This window comes from Stenella coeruleoalba, assembly GCF_951394435.1.
Source record: "Stenella coeruleoalba genome assembly, chromosome: X".
NCBI classification, from domain to species: Eukaryota; Metazoa; Chordata; class Mammalia; order Artiodactyla; family Delphinidae; genus Stenella; species Stenella coeruleoalba.
The window spans coordinates 60,102,389-60,118,140 of record NC_137152.1 but is presented as its reverse complement, the minus strand read 5'-3'; the positions used below and the strand labels follow the sequence as shown (position 1 = coordinate 60,118,140).

At 37.0% G+C, this 15,752-nt stretch overlaps 1 protein-coding gene and 1 pseudogene across 3 annotated transcripts in view; one reads left to right on the top strand and one right to left on the bottom strand.

Annotated features, from left to right (window-relative positions):
* Positions 1 to 15,752, top strand: part of MAGT1 (magnesium transporter 1) — a 42,604-nt gene that overhangs the window by 4,589 nt on the left and 22,263 nt on the right. For both annotated transcript variants that reach the window (XM_079910896.1, XM_079910895.1), the window contains exons 2-3: positions 6,635 to 6,804; positions 9,336 to 9,453. In XM_079910896.1, coding sequence (XP_079767022.1) covers positions 6,635 to 6,804; positions 9,336 to 9,453 — 288 coding nt within the window. The remainder of the gene's footprint in view (positions 1 to 6,634; positions 6,805 to 9,335; positions 9,454 to 15,752) is intronic.
* Positions 11,328 to 12,139, bottom strand: LOC307180184 (general transcription factor IIE subunit 2-like; annotated as a pseudogene). Its single transcript has one exon. The product of its transcript is annotated as a general transcription factor IIE subunit 2-like (transcript).

Sequence of the window (15,752 nt, the reverse complement as noted above, 5' to 3'; positions counted from 1 at the left end):
TCTTCCAATCCAAGAACATGGTATATCTCTCCATCTATTTGTGTCATCTTTAATTTCTTTCATCAGTGTCTTATAATTTTCCGCTTACAGGTCTTTTGTCTCCTTAGGTAGGTTTATTCCTAGATAAGGTGTTATATTTGAGTTATCTAGAATATATCACATTCTTCAACCATTTCAGGAAGATCAGGTGGTGGTTTACTTTTAGGAATGGTGTATTTTTTCCTGTTGTGTATAACTTGAATTGCTTAATGTTTATTTAATTTCCCTGTGTAATTGCATAGAAATTATATAAGACGTAGTCCTTACCCATAAGAATTAAAATGTAGAGCAGTAGTACTCAAACTTCAGTGTATAAAGAATCACTTGGGGAACTCCCCTGGTGGTGCAGTGGTTAAGAATCCACCTACCAACGCAGGGGACATGGGTTTGATCCCTGATCCGGGAAGATCCCACGAGTCGTGGAGCAACTAAGCCTGTGTGCCACAACTACCGAGCCTGCGCTCTAGAGCCTGCGAGCCACAACTACTGAGCCCGCGCACCACGACTACTGAAGTCCGTGCACCTAGAACCTGTGCTCCGCAGCAAGAGAAGCCACCGCGATGAGAAGCCCATGCACGTGGCCCCGCTCACCACAACTAGGGAAAGCCTGCGCACAGCAACAAAGACCCAATGCAGCCAAAAATAAATAAATAAAATAAATAAAATTTTAAAAAAGGAATCACTTGGGGTACATGTTAAAATTCCGTATTCCTGGAATCCACCAGAAGCTAAAGAGCCCCCCAGGAAGAGAAAGGGAAATCACAGCCTTGATTAAAGATTTAAAGGCATCAGAGGTGGTAAGTGATGCAGTATCTCACAACAACAGCCCTCAATGGCCAGTGAAAAAAGACTAACAGGAACTGAAGCCTTATAGCAGATTATTACCAACTGATTTCAATTGTTTTTCCCATAGCCCAGGCTGTTCCAGACATTGCGACTGCAACTGAATCTATTACACAGACTGATGACAAGTGGTATGCAGTCTTAGACATCACTAACACCTTCTGTGCCATCTTACTGATATTTGAGGATCAAGGTCAGTTCATTTTCAGGTAGCAAGGTCTCCTATATATGTTTATAGTATTCTCTAGGGGTACCTAAGGTCCCGTGCCATTTGCTACCAGTTGGTGAGTCAGGATTTAGCATAAGTTCCTCTACCCTTCCATGTTTAAAGCTTTCACTATATGGATGATGCCTTGTTGGCAAGTAAAAGCCTCAGCCTCAATGACCTTGGTGGTGGTGCTCTCATACTACAGAGGTAGCCAGGAGCAGTAGCTGATAAACCCGACGAAATCCAAGGGCCTGCTCAACAAGCAAAGTTCCTTGGGACTAAGGGAATGGATTTATAATGCTCAATTCCTGTTGTGGTCATGGAAAAACGGCTGTCTCTTTGGCCCACCAAACCAAACAGGAAACCCAGCACCTTATTGGACAGTTTTGGGTATTGGAGACAGTATGTGGCTCACTCAGGCATGCTGCTTGGTCTTTTTTATCAGCTAACCCTGCTAATCAGCATCCTTTGAGTAAGGCTTATGTAGATCTACTGAATCAAATTTACTGGAGGATGAAACCTAGAAGTCTGCACTTTTAACAGGCTCCTTTATACTAGCCACACTTTGAGAAACATGGACCTAGTAAGTGTATTATCCATTATGCTAAGGGCTTGCTCTGGGAAGTTTTGATTTACTTTATCACCAAGTCTTTCTTTTACATTGTGTTCTGATCGGTAATTAATAAAAATAGTTTTGAATACATAATAAGATTATAAAAGCTTAAATCAGACTGTGAAAATCCTTTTCAGTTTAGAACAGTGGTTCTCAAGAGGGAGTGGGGAATTTTACTTCCCAAGGGTTATCTGGCAATGTCTGGAGACATTTTTGGTTATTGCCAGCTGGTGATGCTACTGGCATCTAATAGGTAGAGGTCAGGGATGCTGCTCAACATGCAATGTGCAGGACAGCTCCCCACAAAAGAATTATCTGGCCCAAGATGTCAGTTACCCTGCTGCTGAGAAACCTTGGTTTAGAATGATCTGTTTGAATCCTAGCTCTGTGTCTTACTATGGCACTTTGGCCAAGTTGCTTAACCTCTCTGATCCTGTTTACTCAACATTTAAATGAACTAAAAATAGAGTATTTAACCTCATAGTGTTGTTCTGAGGATTGAATTAAATACTCATTCTATAAGGAGAGAAGTTGCTGCCTGACACATACGTACTAAGCATTCCAAATAGTAACTGCTATTTTCTCCATAAAATCAAGATGGGCTTACTTTAATATATATTAAAATGTTAAAAGATTAGGTCATTGTGAATAAGGATTATAGCTTCTAATTATCATGTCCCAAGCTATGTTCATGTACTTTTATTGTAAAAGTTTAAAACTAGTTCATTTTAAAAAAAATGAACTGAGAAAGTAACCTAATTAATTGCCTCGGTAATAAGCAGTCTTTTGAGGTAATAATCCCATTTATAAGAGCTTTAAAGAGAATTTGTAATTCCTTTGAACTAATTTCTTCTACTTGATAAGTTATTTGGGGATTGTATAGCCAGAAATCTGGTCTTTCCAGTCTGTTAATAAACAAGAAGAGGAATATAATACATTTTTTACATAGACCTATTCAAGACTTTGTTTAAGAAGACTCCACATGTTTACCACTAATTCAAAGCACATACATTTGTTTTATTGGAATGATCATATATCTATGTGGTTGAATAGAGATAGACTATTTGAAACTATACCTGTTACTGCTTTACATTTTTTTTTCTAAAAGAGCCCGAAATAGTATCTGTAGCCATGGTGAATAAAATAGGCAAATTATGTTTGAATTTGCTGGTAACTGTCAAATTTAATTTGAAAATATAACAGAATTAATGACTGCTTTAGAATATAGAATGCATATTTTCTGTGAACTAATATTGTTCTCTTAGCCAAGAGGATCATTAAGTCTGTATCAAATAATAAGAATTCATTTTTTAGAAAAACTGAGTTTAATTTATGCAGCCTTATTTTAAATCAAATATCCCTATTCTTGACAATTTTTGGTAACTAATTCTACTGCTAAAGATGAACTAGCCTCCACCCCTTGTTCCTTGTCCTATCTGCCTTCTAGTTCACTCTCTTCCACTGCCTTTACCACCAACCTGTTTCCTTTTTTTTAAAATTGAAGTATAGTTGATGTACAATGTTGTGTTAGTTTTAGATGTACAGCACAGTGATTCAGTTATACACATATGTATTCTTTTTCAGATTCTTTTCCCTTGTAGGTTATTACAAAATATTGAGTATAGTTCCCTGTGCTATACAGTAGGTCCTTGTTGGTTATCTATTTTATATATAGTTCTGTGTATATGTTAATCCCAAATTCCTAATTTATCCCTCCCCCAACAACCTGTTTCCTATCATTCATTGTTCCACAAGTCTTGTTAATTATTTGTTATACCAGTCTTCTGCGAGTGTATATATTTCTCTGTGGGCTTATTAGAGACTATATTCATTTTTCCATGTGTAGCATATTCATTTTGTGGCTCTTACTGGAATTACTTTATATCTGCTACAAAACTATTTTTTATGCCATCTTTCTCTATTGTTCATAGAAGTGTACTCAGGAAGTAAAATTTTTTTCAGTATTGCCTGAATTCAAGCATGCTTTAAAGGTAAATCATGCATTTTTAGAATCCATGTTATTGTTGCCTTCCTGAAATTAAAAAAAATCCCATTTCTATTAAGTGTTTATGTGTGTAATCGTCTTTTTTTCCTTATATGTTGATGATGCAAGTGAGTCCATTCCCAGCTGGGTTCTGTTAAATAGAAATTCAGTACACACTAACTGAATGCCTACTATATGGTAAAGTACTATGTGTGTCTGCTCTCTAGTAGCTAATAATCTAGAGAAGGAAACAGATATCAAATTGTCTTAGAATGATAAGTGCTATAACACAGGTAAAAAGTGTTGTGAAACATCTAGCAGGGGTGGGGGGATTAATATGCTTGTGTCCTGGTTCCTTGACCACCTAGGAAAACCATTTAGGGTCATTCAATTAAAACCCACTAAACCCACTAGACGTGCATTCTTTGAGAATTTTGTTGGGATGACTAAAGCCACAGAAGCCATTCTTATTGGTTCCAGGGATTATTTTTCTTAGCCTAAGTCTGAGGCAACTCATTTGCATTACTGACACCTATCTTTCAAAGAGTGCTATCTTTCTATTAGGTTCCTGATCCACTTCCCAACTGAAAAGGCACATCCTAACATCTGTTCTTTGATGATTGAATTTAATGAGAAGGAACTATTTTTAAAGTTTGAATGCCAGTGCCCTGGCCAAACTTCAGTGTAAGTAATGGGAAATGTAATTGGTCAAATGCTTCTGAATAGTGAACCACTCCATGATTTCCCAGCCCTTTACAAACATATCCCTATAAAGAAGAACAAAACCATAAATTAGCATTAACTCTGCATTGAGATTCTTCTGCACTTCTTTTTTTTTATCTTTTCCCATCTTCTTACTACTCTTGCAAAGTTTGAACATAAGGGTAGAGGTGAGGGGAAGGATAAATGAATATGATTGCGTTTATTTCAAACTGAAATTCTCATTGACTAACCATGCTTCTCTTCCATTGCCTCATTGATGACTGGCTTTTAAAAAGAAACAAACAAAATGTAGCTCTTTCTTTGTGTAGACGTAAATTTTCATTTCTCCGAGTTAAATGTTTGGGAGTGCAGTTGCTGGATTGTATGGTTAGTGTATATTTTACTTACTTAATTTTTTTTAACATCTTTGTTGGAGTATAATTGCTTTACAATGGTGTGCTTGCTTAATTTTTTTTTTGTTTTTTTTGTTTTGTTTTGTTTTGTTTTGTTTTGCGGTACGCGGGCCTCTCACTGTTGTGGCCTCTCCTGTTGCGGAGCACAGGCTCCGGACACGCAGGCTCAGCGGCCATGGCTCAAGGGCCCAGCCGCTCCGCGGCATGTAGGATCTTCCCGGACTGGGGCACGAACCCGTGTCCCCTTCATCGGCAGGCGGACTCTCAACCACTGCGCCACCAGGGAAGCCCTGCTTGCTTAATTTTTTAAAGAAACTGCCAAACTGTTTTCCGGAGTGACTGTACCATGGTACATTCCCACCAAAAATGTATGAGAGACCCAGTTTCTCTACGTCCTCGCCAGAATTTGGTACTGTCGCTATATTTTGTTTTAGTAATGGGTGTGTAGTGATAGCTCATTGTGCTCTTAATTTGCATTTCTGTAACGGCTGATGATGTTGAACATCTTTTTGTGTGTTTCTTTGTCATCAGTAGATCATCTTCGATGAAATCTTTTCACGTCTTGCCTATTTTGTTTGTTTTACTGTTGAGTTTTGATAGTTTTAAAAAATATATTCTAGCTACTAATCCTTTTTAGATGTGTGGTTTGTAAATATTTTCTCCCACTCTGTAGCTTGTCTTCACATTCTTATAACAGGGTCTTTCACAGAGCAGAAGTTTTTAATTTTGATGAGGTCCAGTTTACCTTTTTTTTTTCTTTTTTATGAATCGTGCTTTTGGTGTCAGGTCTAAGAACTCTTTGCCTACCCCTTGATCCTGAACATTTTCTCCCATATTTTTTTCCTAATTTTTAAATAGTTTTCATTTTTACATTTAGGTATGTGATCCATTTTTAATTAATTTTTAAAATAAATTTATTTATTTTATTTTATGTATGTATTTTTGGCTGTGTTGGGTCTTCGTTGCTTTGTGCAGGCTTTATCTCTAGTTGTGGCGAGCAGGGGCTACTCTTTGTTGCGGTGAGCCGGCTTCTCATTGTGGTGGCTTTCTCTTGTTGTGGAGCACAGGCTTTAGGCACGAGGGCTTCAGGAGTTGTGGCAGGCAAGCTCAGTAGTTGTGGCTCGTGGGCTCTAGAGTGCAAGCTCAGTAGTTGTGGCACACGGGGTTAGTTGCTCCTCGGTATGTGGGATCTTCCCGGACCAGGGCTCGAACCCGTGTCCCCTGCATTGGTAGGCGGATTCTTAACCACTGCACCACCAGGGAAACCCCTTTAATTAATTTTTGTATAAGGTGTGAAGTTTAGTTTGAGGTTCGTATTTTTGACTATGGATGTCCAGTTGCTTCAGCACCATTTATTGAAAAGGCCGTCCTTTCTGTACTGAGTTGATTTTGCACCTTTGTGAAATATCAGTTAGCTATACTTGTGTAGGTCTGTTTCCGGCTCTTGTTTCTGTTCCATTGATCTATATGTATCTATCCTTTTATGTAGCTATATAATAAACCTTAAAATCAGGTAGAGTGGCTTTTCTCACTTTCTTTGGAATCTTTAGCCAATGAAAGGTTTTTTGATTTTATCTTATTTATTAAGAAATAAGTAATTCACAAAAAAGTGTAGTATTGCAATATACATTTAAATCTCATCATGAAATAATGTAATTTTAAGAATAATTATCATCGTCAGGCACAAGTACTAAATTTAATTTTTAGTTCTTTCACATTTTTTATGTACCTCTGCTTATTAGTCTTGGTTTTAAGTAAGTTATCTAGCTAAAAGAAATTTTAAATGCCAAGTTGAGAGTATTAATGGCATGCTGTCTTTGTCTTTTTTTTAGATGGTGTTATCTGAAAAGGTTAGTCAACTGATGGAATGGACCAATAAAAGGCCTGTAATAAGAATGAATGGAGACAAGTTCCGTCGCCTTGTTAAAGCCCCACCGAGAAACTACTCCGTTATTGTCATGTTCACTGCTCTCCAACTTCATAGACAATGTGTCGTGTGCAAGTATGAACTTTCAACTACACTTTAAAAATTAAATAACTCATAAGATTTTAACCATATCTCAACCCCAGAAGAATGAAATTAGTTCAGTGGGTACATAAACAATTAATGTATATACGTTACTTAGAGTGTCTGTAGTAACACATAATAGTACTACTCTTTTATAGTCTGTTCTTGATGGTCCATATTATTGGGGGAGGGACAAAGAGCAAGGATAAAGTTTCATGGTAACCATCCTAGAAATAACATAAAAAAATCTAACAATCATCTTATAAATTGGTATCAACTTATATAAATGCGTGTCAATAGCATTGATGCAGTGTTTTATTATTTGTGTGTGCTTTCAACTTCATACTCTTGTTTTATCACAACAACCCCAGAAGGTACATAAAGCAAATATTCTCTCATTTTTGGAAGAAACAGGTTCCAATATGTTAACTGGTCTACCCAAAGCTATAGATATTTATTAATGCAATAATGGTGGCTACATCCAAAATTTGGAATTACAAGAGAACTTTTTTAGAAAACAAAGATGCATGATTTAGAGGTGTTTCTATTTTCTAGATTATTTTGTAGTAATTTTAAACCTTAGAAATCGAGACTAATCTCACTTAAAATTTCATCAAACAATGGTTTGTTGATTTTATTTTACTATTTCTGAATGATCTTAGGAAAAAAGACATTTCTTTAAACAAAAGCACTATAGATAATTAAAAATAGTGGATACTAAAAAATAAAATCGCTTTTGCTTTTTGTTGTTTATTTACTTATATTTTTAGATCAGTATTGTGATCTGGGAATTCACTTTAAATGAAACGACAAAGTTACCCTGTGAAAAACTAATTTAGTAAAATCTTGGAGGCTTTCCAAATTCTGATAGCCTGAGCCCATGTGAAGGAATAGACAGCCTTCTTTCAGAATAGTGTGTTATGCTACCCCAAGCCTTTCTAACTCTTTTTAAAGGATTTTCTCCTCAGAGGTAGGAGATAGTCAAGGGATTTGGTACCAGAGTGCTTTTTTTTTTTTTTTTAGGGATGGCTGTTATGCTGAGTATAAATTAAAAGTAAGTAGAAGAAGGAAAAACAATAGTAGGTATTAACTGTGAATAAACTTAAACTCTGGAATTACTCTATAATTCAGTCAGTTTACTCACTAGCAATCATGAGTATACAAAAATGTCAGGGAATGAACAAAGTCCTTCATAATTCTGTATTAAATGCAAATTAATGGAGTTCTTAATAACTAAAGTTTTTAATACTGTCTTACTTTTTACAAGACCAAATTGTAAATTAGCACATTTTCCTAAACTCATTCAAATAATTAAAACTAAGCAACAGCGATGTGTGTAATACTATATATTTGGTGCTATCAGGATGAAAAGTATAAGAAAGATATGCTATCATCCGGCTAGGGAAATCAGTTCCACATATGAAAATTTAGCTGGCAATATAAGACAATTTATGATTAAGTACCAACTGAATTGTGTACATAATAAATGCTATAAAATTTCAGGAAGGACATATAAGAGGAGTGGTTAGGGTTGGCCTAATGGAGAAGATAGGACTTGTACTAGGGCCAGACAGATGGATCAGATTTACATAGCAGTAGGATATTCTGATTAGAAGCAATGATGTGTGCAAGGGTACAGAGATAGGCATAAAGTGCTGGAATTAAGAGATCCTGTTTGAGGTTGAGTTGTAGTAAGGCTATATGTAAAAGCTAGATGCATTATTTGGAAATAGATGATAAAGAACTTTGAATAACCAGTGAAAGAGCTTGGAGACTGTTCTGAAGGTAATAGAAAAGCAACAATGGTTTCTGAGACGAGGAGGAGTATCAGGAAAGTAGTCATTTAGGAAGACTGATATATATTGCAATGTAAGAAGGATTGGAGGAGGAGAAAGTAGAGTTAGGGTTTTAATGTTCTAATTTCAGATATTAAGGATCTGACTTTAGATGATAACAATGAAAATAAATGGGGAAGGATAGAGTTAAAAGATAATCAGAAATGAAAAATTGTCAGATCTTAGAAACTGAAAGCATATGGGAGATCAGGGAAAAGTAAAATATGGCCTGAGGTTTCAATTAATCTCAATTCCTTAGATTCTTCTTCTTTTTCACTGTAATAATTCATCAGACTGTATTCTTACTAAGTAGCATTTTGTACTTTAGATTTCTTAAATAGATTAATATTATAGTCTAATTTCTCTGGGAAGTACTTCAACCTTGTCTTTGAACTCTTAGAAGTAATTTAGGGTATTAAAAATTGGTATAGAAACAATCTAGTTAGACTTTCTTCCAGCGAATGTTGAAGGAACTTTGAGATAAGGAGTAGGCACAAAGTATGAAGCAGAGTCAAGTAATCACTACTTCATGGTGAAATCCCCAACACTTGGTATAAGGCTTCTCTTATGCCAAAACAGTTGGCAGTGTTTTCCAAGGTTTGTCCTAACCCTGTCAGCAGAGCCTGACTTGCATTAGATTGCTTTAAAAAATGTTTTATATGTTATCTTCACAAATCCGATTGCATCCAGGCAAGCTGATGAAGAATTCCAGATCCTGGCAAACTCCTGGCGATATTCCAGTGCATTTACCAACAGGATATTTTTTGCTATGGTGGATTTTGATGAAGGCTCTGATGTATTTCAGATGGTAAGCTATTTGGTTTATTCTATTAAATAGAAATAGATAACATATGGCTAATATGGAATACCTTTATTTCAATGGCTGCAAGAAGTTAAATAAGATTTGTCTTACCTAAGATCTAGAGTAGTTAATGAGATAAAAGCTAAACTTAAGCTAAACATGAAATGTAGTGGTCAATACTAGCCTATTAGAATATGGAAATTGGGTAGAAATCAAGTAACTTTTATGTATTTTTTATTGTGGTAAAATATAATAAAAAATTACCACTTTATTTTTTTTTAAATAAATGTATTTATTTATTTATTTCTGGCTGTGTTGGGTCTTCGTTGCAGTGCATGGGCTTCTCATTGCGGTGGCTTCTTTTGTTGCAGAGCACGGGCTCTAAGCACGTGGGCTCCAGTAGTTGTGGCTCACAGGCTCTAGAGTAGTTGTGGCACACGGGCTTAGTTGCTCCGTGGCATGTGGGATCTTCCCGGACCAGGGCTTGAACCCGTGTCCCCTGCATTGGCAGGTGGATTCTTAGCCACTGTGCCACCAGGGAAGTCCCCCCTCTTTCATTTCTGATATTAGTAATTTGTGTCTTCTCTCTTTTTTCTTAGTTAGCTTGGCCTAGAGGCTTATTGATTTTACTGATCTTTTCAAAGAACAAGCTTTTGGTTTCATTGATTTTTCTCTGTTGCTTTTCTACCTTCAGTTTCATTACTTTCTTCTCTAATTTTTATTATTTCTCTTCATTTACCTTTGGATTTAATTTGCTCTTTTGTTGGTTTCCTAAGATGGAAACTTAAATTATTGAGTTTAGACCTTTCTTTTTTTGCCGTATATGCATTCAGTGTTGTAAATCTCCCTGTAACCATTGCTTTTGCTGTATTCCACAGATTTGGATAAGTTCTGTTTCCATTTTCATTTAATTCAAAATACTTTTTAAGTTTTCTTGAGATTTCTTCTTTGACCTATGTGTTAATTAGAATTGTGCTGTTTAGTTTCCATGTATTTTGGAATTTTCCAGTTATCTTTCTGTTATTGGTGTCCAGTTTAATTCCATTGTGGTCTGAGGGCAGACATTGTGTGATTTCTGTTCTTTAAATTTGTTATGGTGTGTTTTATGGCCCAGAATGTGGTCTTGCTTGGCAAATTCTGTTGTTTTGGATGAAGTCTATAGATGTCAGTTATATCCAGTTGTTTAGATGGTGTTATTGAGTTCAGCTATGTCCTTACTGATTTTTTGCCTGCTGGATCTGTCCATTGGGTCTTGAAGTCTCCAACTACGATAGTAGATTTATCTATTTCTTCTTGCAGTTCTATTAGTTTTTGCCTCACATAGTTTGACACTATGTTGTTAGGCACATACATGTTAAGGATTGTATCTCTTCTTGGAGAATTGACCCCTTTTTCATCACGTAATGCCCTTTTTTATCCCTAATATCTTTCCTTGTTTTGAAGTCTGCTCTATCTGAAATGAATATAACTACTCTTGCTTTCTTTTGATTAGTGTTAGCATCGTATATTTCTTCCAGTTACTTTTTTTTCCTTCTACAATGATTTTATTATAAATATGTTCTTTTGAAATAAACAAACATTGCATTCAAGACTATCAGCAAACTTGTTCTAAGGTAATAAAAGAGGGAAAATGGAACCAGGAACCACTTAGAAGTAGAGATAAATAGCAAAGACACCTGCATGCCATGCTGACTGCCTTTCCCCCAAGAAGTAACAGGAGGTTAACGGGGACATCACATTCTCATTAGCGCATTAATGAAAATAAGCTTCGAGTATGGTAATTTGCACTAGTTCTGTAAACTGAACTGCTCCTCTCCTTGGTTCTAAGAACTAGAATGGGAAGACAGTCAGTCTTCGGATCCCAGCATCAACAACGAAGATCTTGACTTTGTAACTCTTTGCTCTCAGACAAAACTGTTCACTACTTGCCAGGAGCGATGTCAGAGTAGTCCTTCAGCACCCAGGCCAAGTGCTCATTGTGAGGCTTAAACCATCGCTTTTTCTGTGAAGCAGGCTTTTTCTTTCTCTGAATAGGGGCCACTTTCTTTGGTCCAGATTCCTGCATGGAAGAAATACCCTGTCACTTTAGATATTCTTCAGTTTTCTCCTCATCCCTTGAATCCACGGTGACACTCCTTCACAGTTTCTGAAACTTCTCATCCACAGAAAACTGACAGCTCTTATCATTGAAGAAAAGAATTTTCTTCTTATCAGGAAGGTTTACAAATGGTATCTGGTTCCCTGAATCCTTAACTGCTTTCTGGGAATTGGGCAGTCCTTCCCCAATGTCTTCTAAAAGAATTCCTCCTAAGCCTTGCTGATCATGCTTATTTAAGAGCCTAAGTAGGACCTTCTTATCTTTCAAGTTGTACTTGGGCTTGAAGGCATACTTTCCATCTATTACTTCAGTTTTGGGATTACTGACTATTGCCTCAGTCATTAGCCGATGTTTCTGCTTGAGTCCAATATCTAAATGTTGTGTTTCATCCAAAATTTTAGTAAGAGGATGTGTATCTCGTTGCTAATGCCATGTTTTCATGTAATTCAAAATCTTAGCAAGAACGCCAAACTTATATCCAGAGTGTTCTGATAGAACTTTCGAGTTAAATGATCCATTGCTATGATCAGAATTTTGTTTAGAGCTTGATGATCCTCCATGTTCTAGCTTTGCTTTCTTCTTCTTTGATGATGATCATAATGACTCAGAAGATACAGCATGGTATGTTTCCTCCATCTATTTACTTTTAATCTATATATGTGTCTATTTTAATGTGGGTTTCTTGAAGACAACATATACTTGGGTCTTGTTTTTTGAACCACTCTAACAATTTCTATCTTTTAATTGGTGCATTTAGACCATTGATATTCAAGTTGATTATTGATATAGTTGGATTACCATCTGCCATATTCATGAGTGTTTTCTGTTTTTTGCCCTTTGTTCCTATTTTTGTCTTCCAATCTTTTTCTGCCTTTTGTGGCTTTAATTGATCATTTTATATGATTCCATTTTTCTCTCCTTTTTTAGTATATTAGTTACACTTTTTTTTTTTTTGCTTTTCTTAGTTGTTGCCCTAGAGTTGGCAGAATACATTTACAGCTAATTAAAGCCCACTTTCAAATAACACTATACCACTTCATGGGTATCAAGAATACCTTATAATAACAAAATAATCCTAATCCCCCCTTCCATCCCTTGTATCATTTCTGTCATTCATTTCACTTATATATAGGCACATACACACACACACAATTGAATATATTGCTGGTGTTATTTTGAACAAACTGTTATGTGTTAGATTAATTAAGAATAAGAAAAACAAAAGTTTTTATTTTACCTTCACTTATTCCCTCTTCAGTCCCTCCCTTAATATATGTAGATCCAAGTTTCCAACCTACCTTATTTTCCTTTTCTCTAAAGAACTTCTTTTAACATTTCCTGCCTGGGATTCCCTCAATTTTTCTTTGTCTGAAAAAGTCTTTATTTCTCCTTCACTTTTGAAGAATAATTTCACAGGGTACAGGATTCTCTAAGTTGGTGTTGTTTTTTCCTCTCAACACTTTAAATATTTCACTCCGCTCTCTTCTTGTTTGCATGGTTTCTGAAGAAACATTGGATGTAATTCTTATATCTCTTCCTCTATAGGTAAGAGGAAGAGAGATTCCTCTGACTTCTTTCAGAGTTTTTTTTTTTTTTTTAGATGTTGGGGGTAGGAGTTAATTAGCTTATTTATTTATTTTTGTTGTGTTGGGTCTTCGTTTCTGTGCGAGGGCTTTCTCTAGTTGTGGCAAGCGGGGGCCACTCTTCATCGCGGTGCGCGGGCCTCTCACTATCGCGGCCTCTCTGGTTGCGGAGCACAGGCTCCAGACGCGCAGGCTCAGTAGTTGTGGCTCACGGGCCTAGTTGCTCCGCGGCATGTGGGATCCTCCCAGACCAGGGCTCGAACCCGTGTCCCCTGCATTAGTAGGCAGATTCTCAACCACTGCGCCACCAGGGAAGCCCCAGAGCTTTTTTTTTATCTTTGGTTTATTTGAGTTAAATTATATGCCTGGGCATAGTTTTATTGGCATTCATCCTGCTTCATGTTCTTAGAGCTTCCTGGATCTGTGATTTGGAGTCTGACGTTATTTTGGGTTATTCTCAGTCATTAAATATTTCTTCTATTCCTTTCTCTTTCTTCTGGTATTCCCATTATGTGTATGTTACACCTTTTGTAATTGGCCCACAGTCCTTGGATATTCTGTTCTGTTTTAGTTTCCTTTTTTTTTGTCTTTGTTCTCTTTGCTTTTCAGTTTTTGAGGATTCTATTGATAGATCTTCTAGCTCAGAGATTCCTCAGACATGTCCAGTGTACTAAGTTCATTAAAGGCATTCTTCATTTCTGTTACAGTGGTTTTCATCACCAACATTTCTTTTTGGTTCTTTTTAGGATTTACATCTCTCTGCTTACATTAACCATCTGTTTTTGCATGTTGTCTACTTTATCCATTAGAGATATTAGTATATTAGTCAGTTTTGTTTAAAATTCCTGGTATGATAATTCCAACATCCCTTCCAAGTCTGGTTCTGATACTTGCTCTGTTTCTTCAAATTGTGTTTTTTTGACTTTTGATATCCCTTGTAATTTTTTTCTTCATAGCCAGACATGATGTACTAGACGAAAGGAACTGCTGTAAAGTGGCCTTTAGTAATGTGGTGTGAGGGGAGAGGGATGTTTTATAGTCCTATAATTAGATCTCAGTCTTTTAGTGAGCATATGCCTCTGGACTGTGAGCTTCACAAGAGTTTCTCAGTTTTTTTCCTCCCCTCTTAGAGGACAGGATGGCTGGAGTGAACTAGAGTTCGGTATTTCCCTTCTTCCAGGTCAGTTAGGCTCTGATAATACCCCAACAGGTTAGGCTGTGGTTAACTAGTTTCCTCTGAGGACAGACCTTGTTAAGAAGAGCAGAGTTCTTTGGGGTATTTCAAAATGTTTTATTTTCCCCTCACCCTGACAGTAGCATGAGGTGATTTTTCTCCAGTATTTACTGTGGGAACCTAGTCAAGCTCCTGGAGGTAAATCTCACAATATTTTTACCCCCCTCCCCAAAACTGTGTGCTTTTGGAGTTTTTAACTCTCAGAGTTGTCCACACTGAGCCTCCAGTAATTTGTCAGTTACAGATCAGGTTTTCCTACTCTGGCAATGTTCCTGAGGCGGTTTCCACTTGTTGGTCTCTGCTCAGATAAGCCGTGACTCCCTGTATTTGCCTGTCTGTCTCTCCAGTCTTGGGGGCAGTCGTTTGCCCTGTGTCTTCCTCTCTCTTAGGGAATCCCAGAAGAGTTGTCTGCTTTTCAGTTTGTTCAGGTTTTTACTTGTTAATATGATAGAGTAGCGACTTCCAAGCTCCTTACATGCAGAACTGGAAATCATAACTTTCAACTGTATTTTTAACTTCAGCATCTGTACTAGTTTTTTTTTTTTTTAATTTATTTTTGGCTGTGTTGGGTTTTTGTTGCTACACGTGGGCTTTCTCTGGTTGTGGCGAGCGGGGGCGACTCTTCATTGCGGTACGTGGGCTTCTCATTGCGGTGGCTTTTCTTGTTGCGGAGCACAGGCTCTAGGCGCGCGGGCTTCAGTAGTTGTGGCTTGTGGGCTCCGTAGTTGTGGCTCATGGGCTCTAGAGTGCAGGCTCAGTAGTTGTGGTGCACGGGCTTAGTTGCTCCGCGGCATGTGGGATCTTCCCAGACCAGAGCTCGAACCCATGTCCCCTGCCTTGGCAGGCAGATTCTTAACCACTGCGCCACCAGGGAAGCCCTGTAGTAGTTCTTTCCCCTTTGCGTATAAGGGGACATAGATGCAATCAGTAGATTCAAGGACATAGATTGAGTTTTGTCTGTTTATAAATCTGTCTAACTCATATATTTGGACATATTTTACTCAACAATTGTATAAAACAGGAAAGGAAAGATTTGCGTATAACTTCTTGTTGTACACCTTTATATGAATGACTTCCCAATCCAAAAATTCATTATGTCCCAAATAAAACTCCTGTCTCTCCCACTTCCACTCAAACCCAGTCCTCTTGGGTTCTGTATCATTGGTGACACTTCTTTGTCATTCCTCTTTTTCTACAACATCTATCATCCTTTACTTCCAAGGCCTTCATCTTCTTTCATTTGAACTTACCATCCATATAATACTCTCTCGATATTGCCTGCCGTAACAGTTCCTAGAGGTTTTTTTCTAGAGGGTGTTAATAAGAAAACTTGGGGGAAAATAAAATTTGGGAAACCTTAATTTAAACAAAATTAAATTTTATTTTTTAC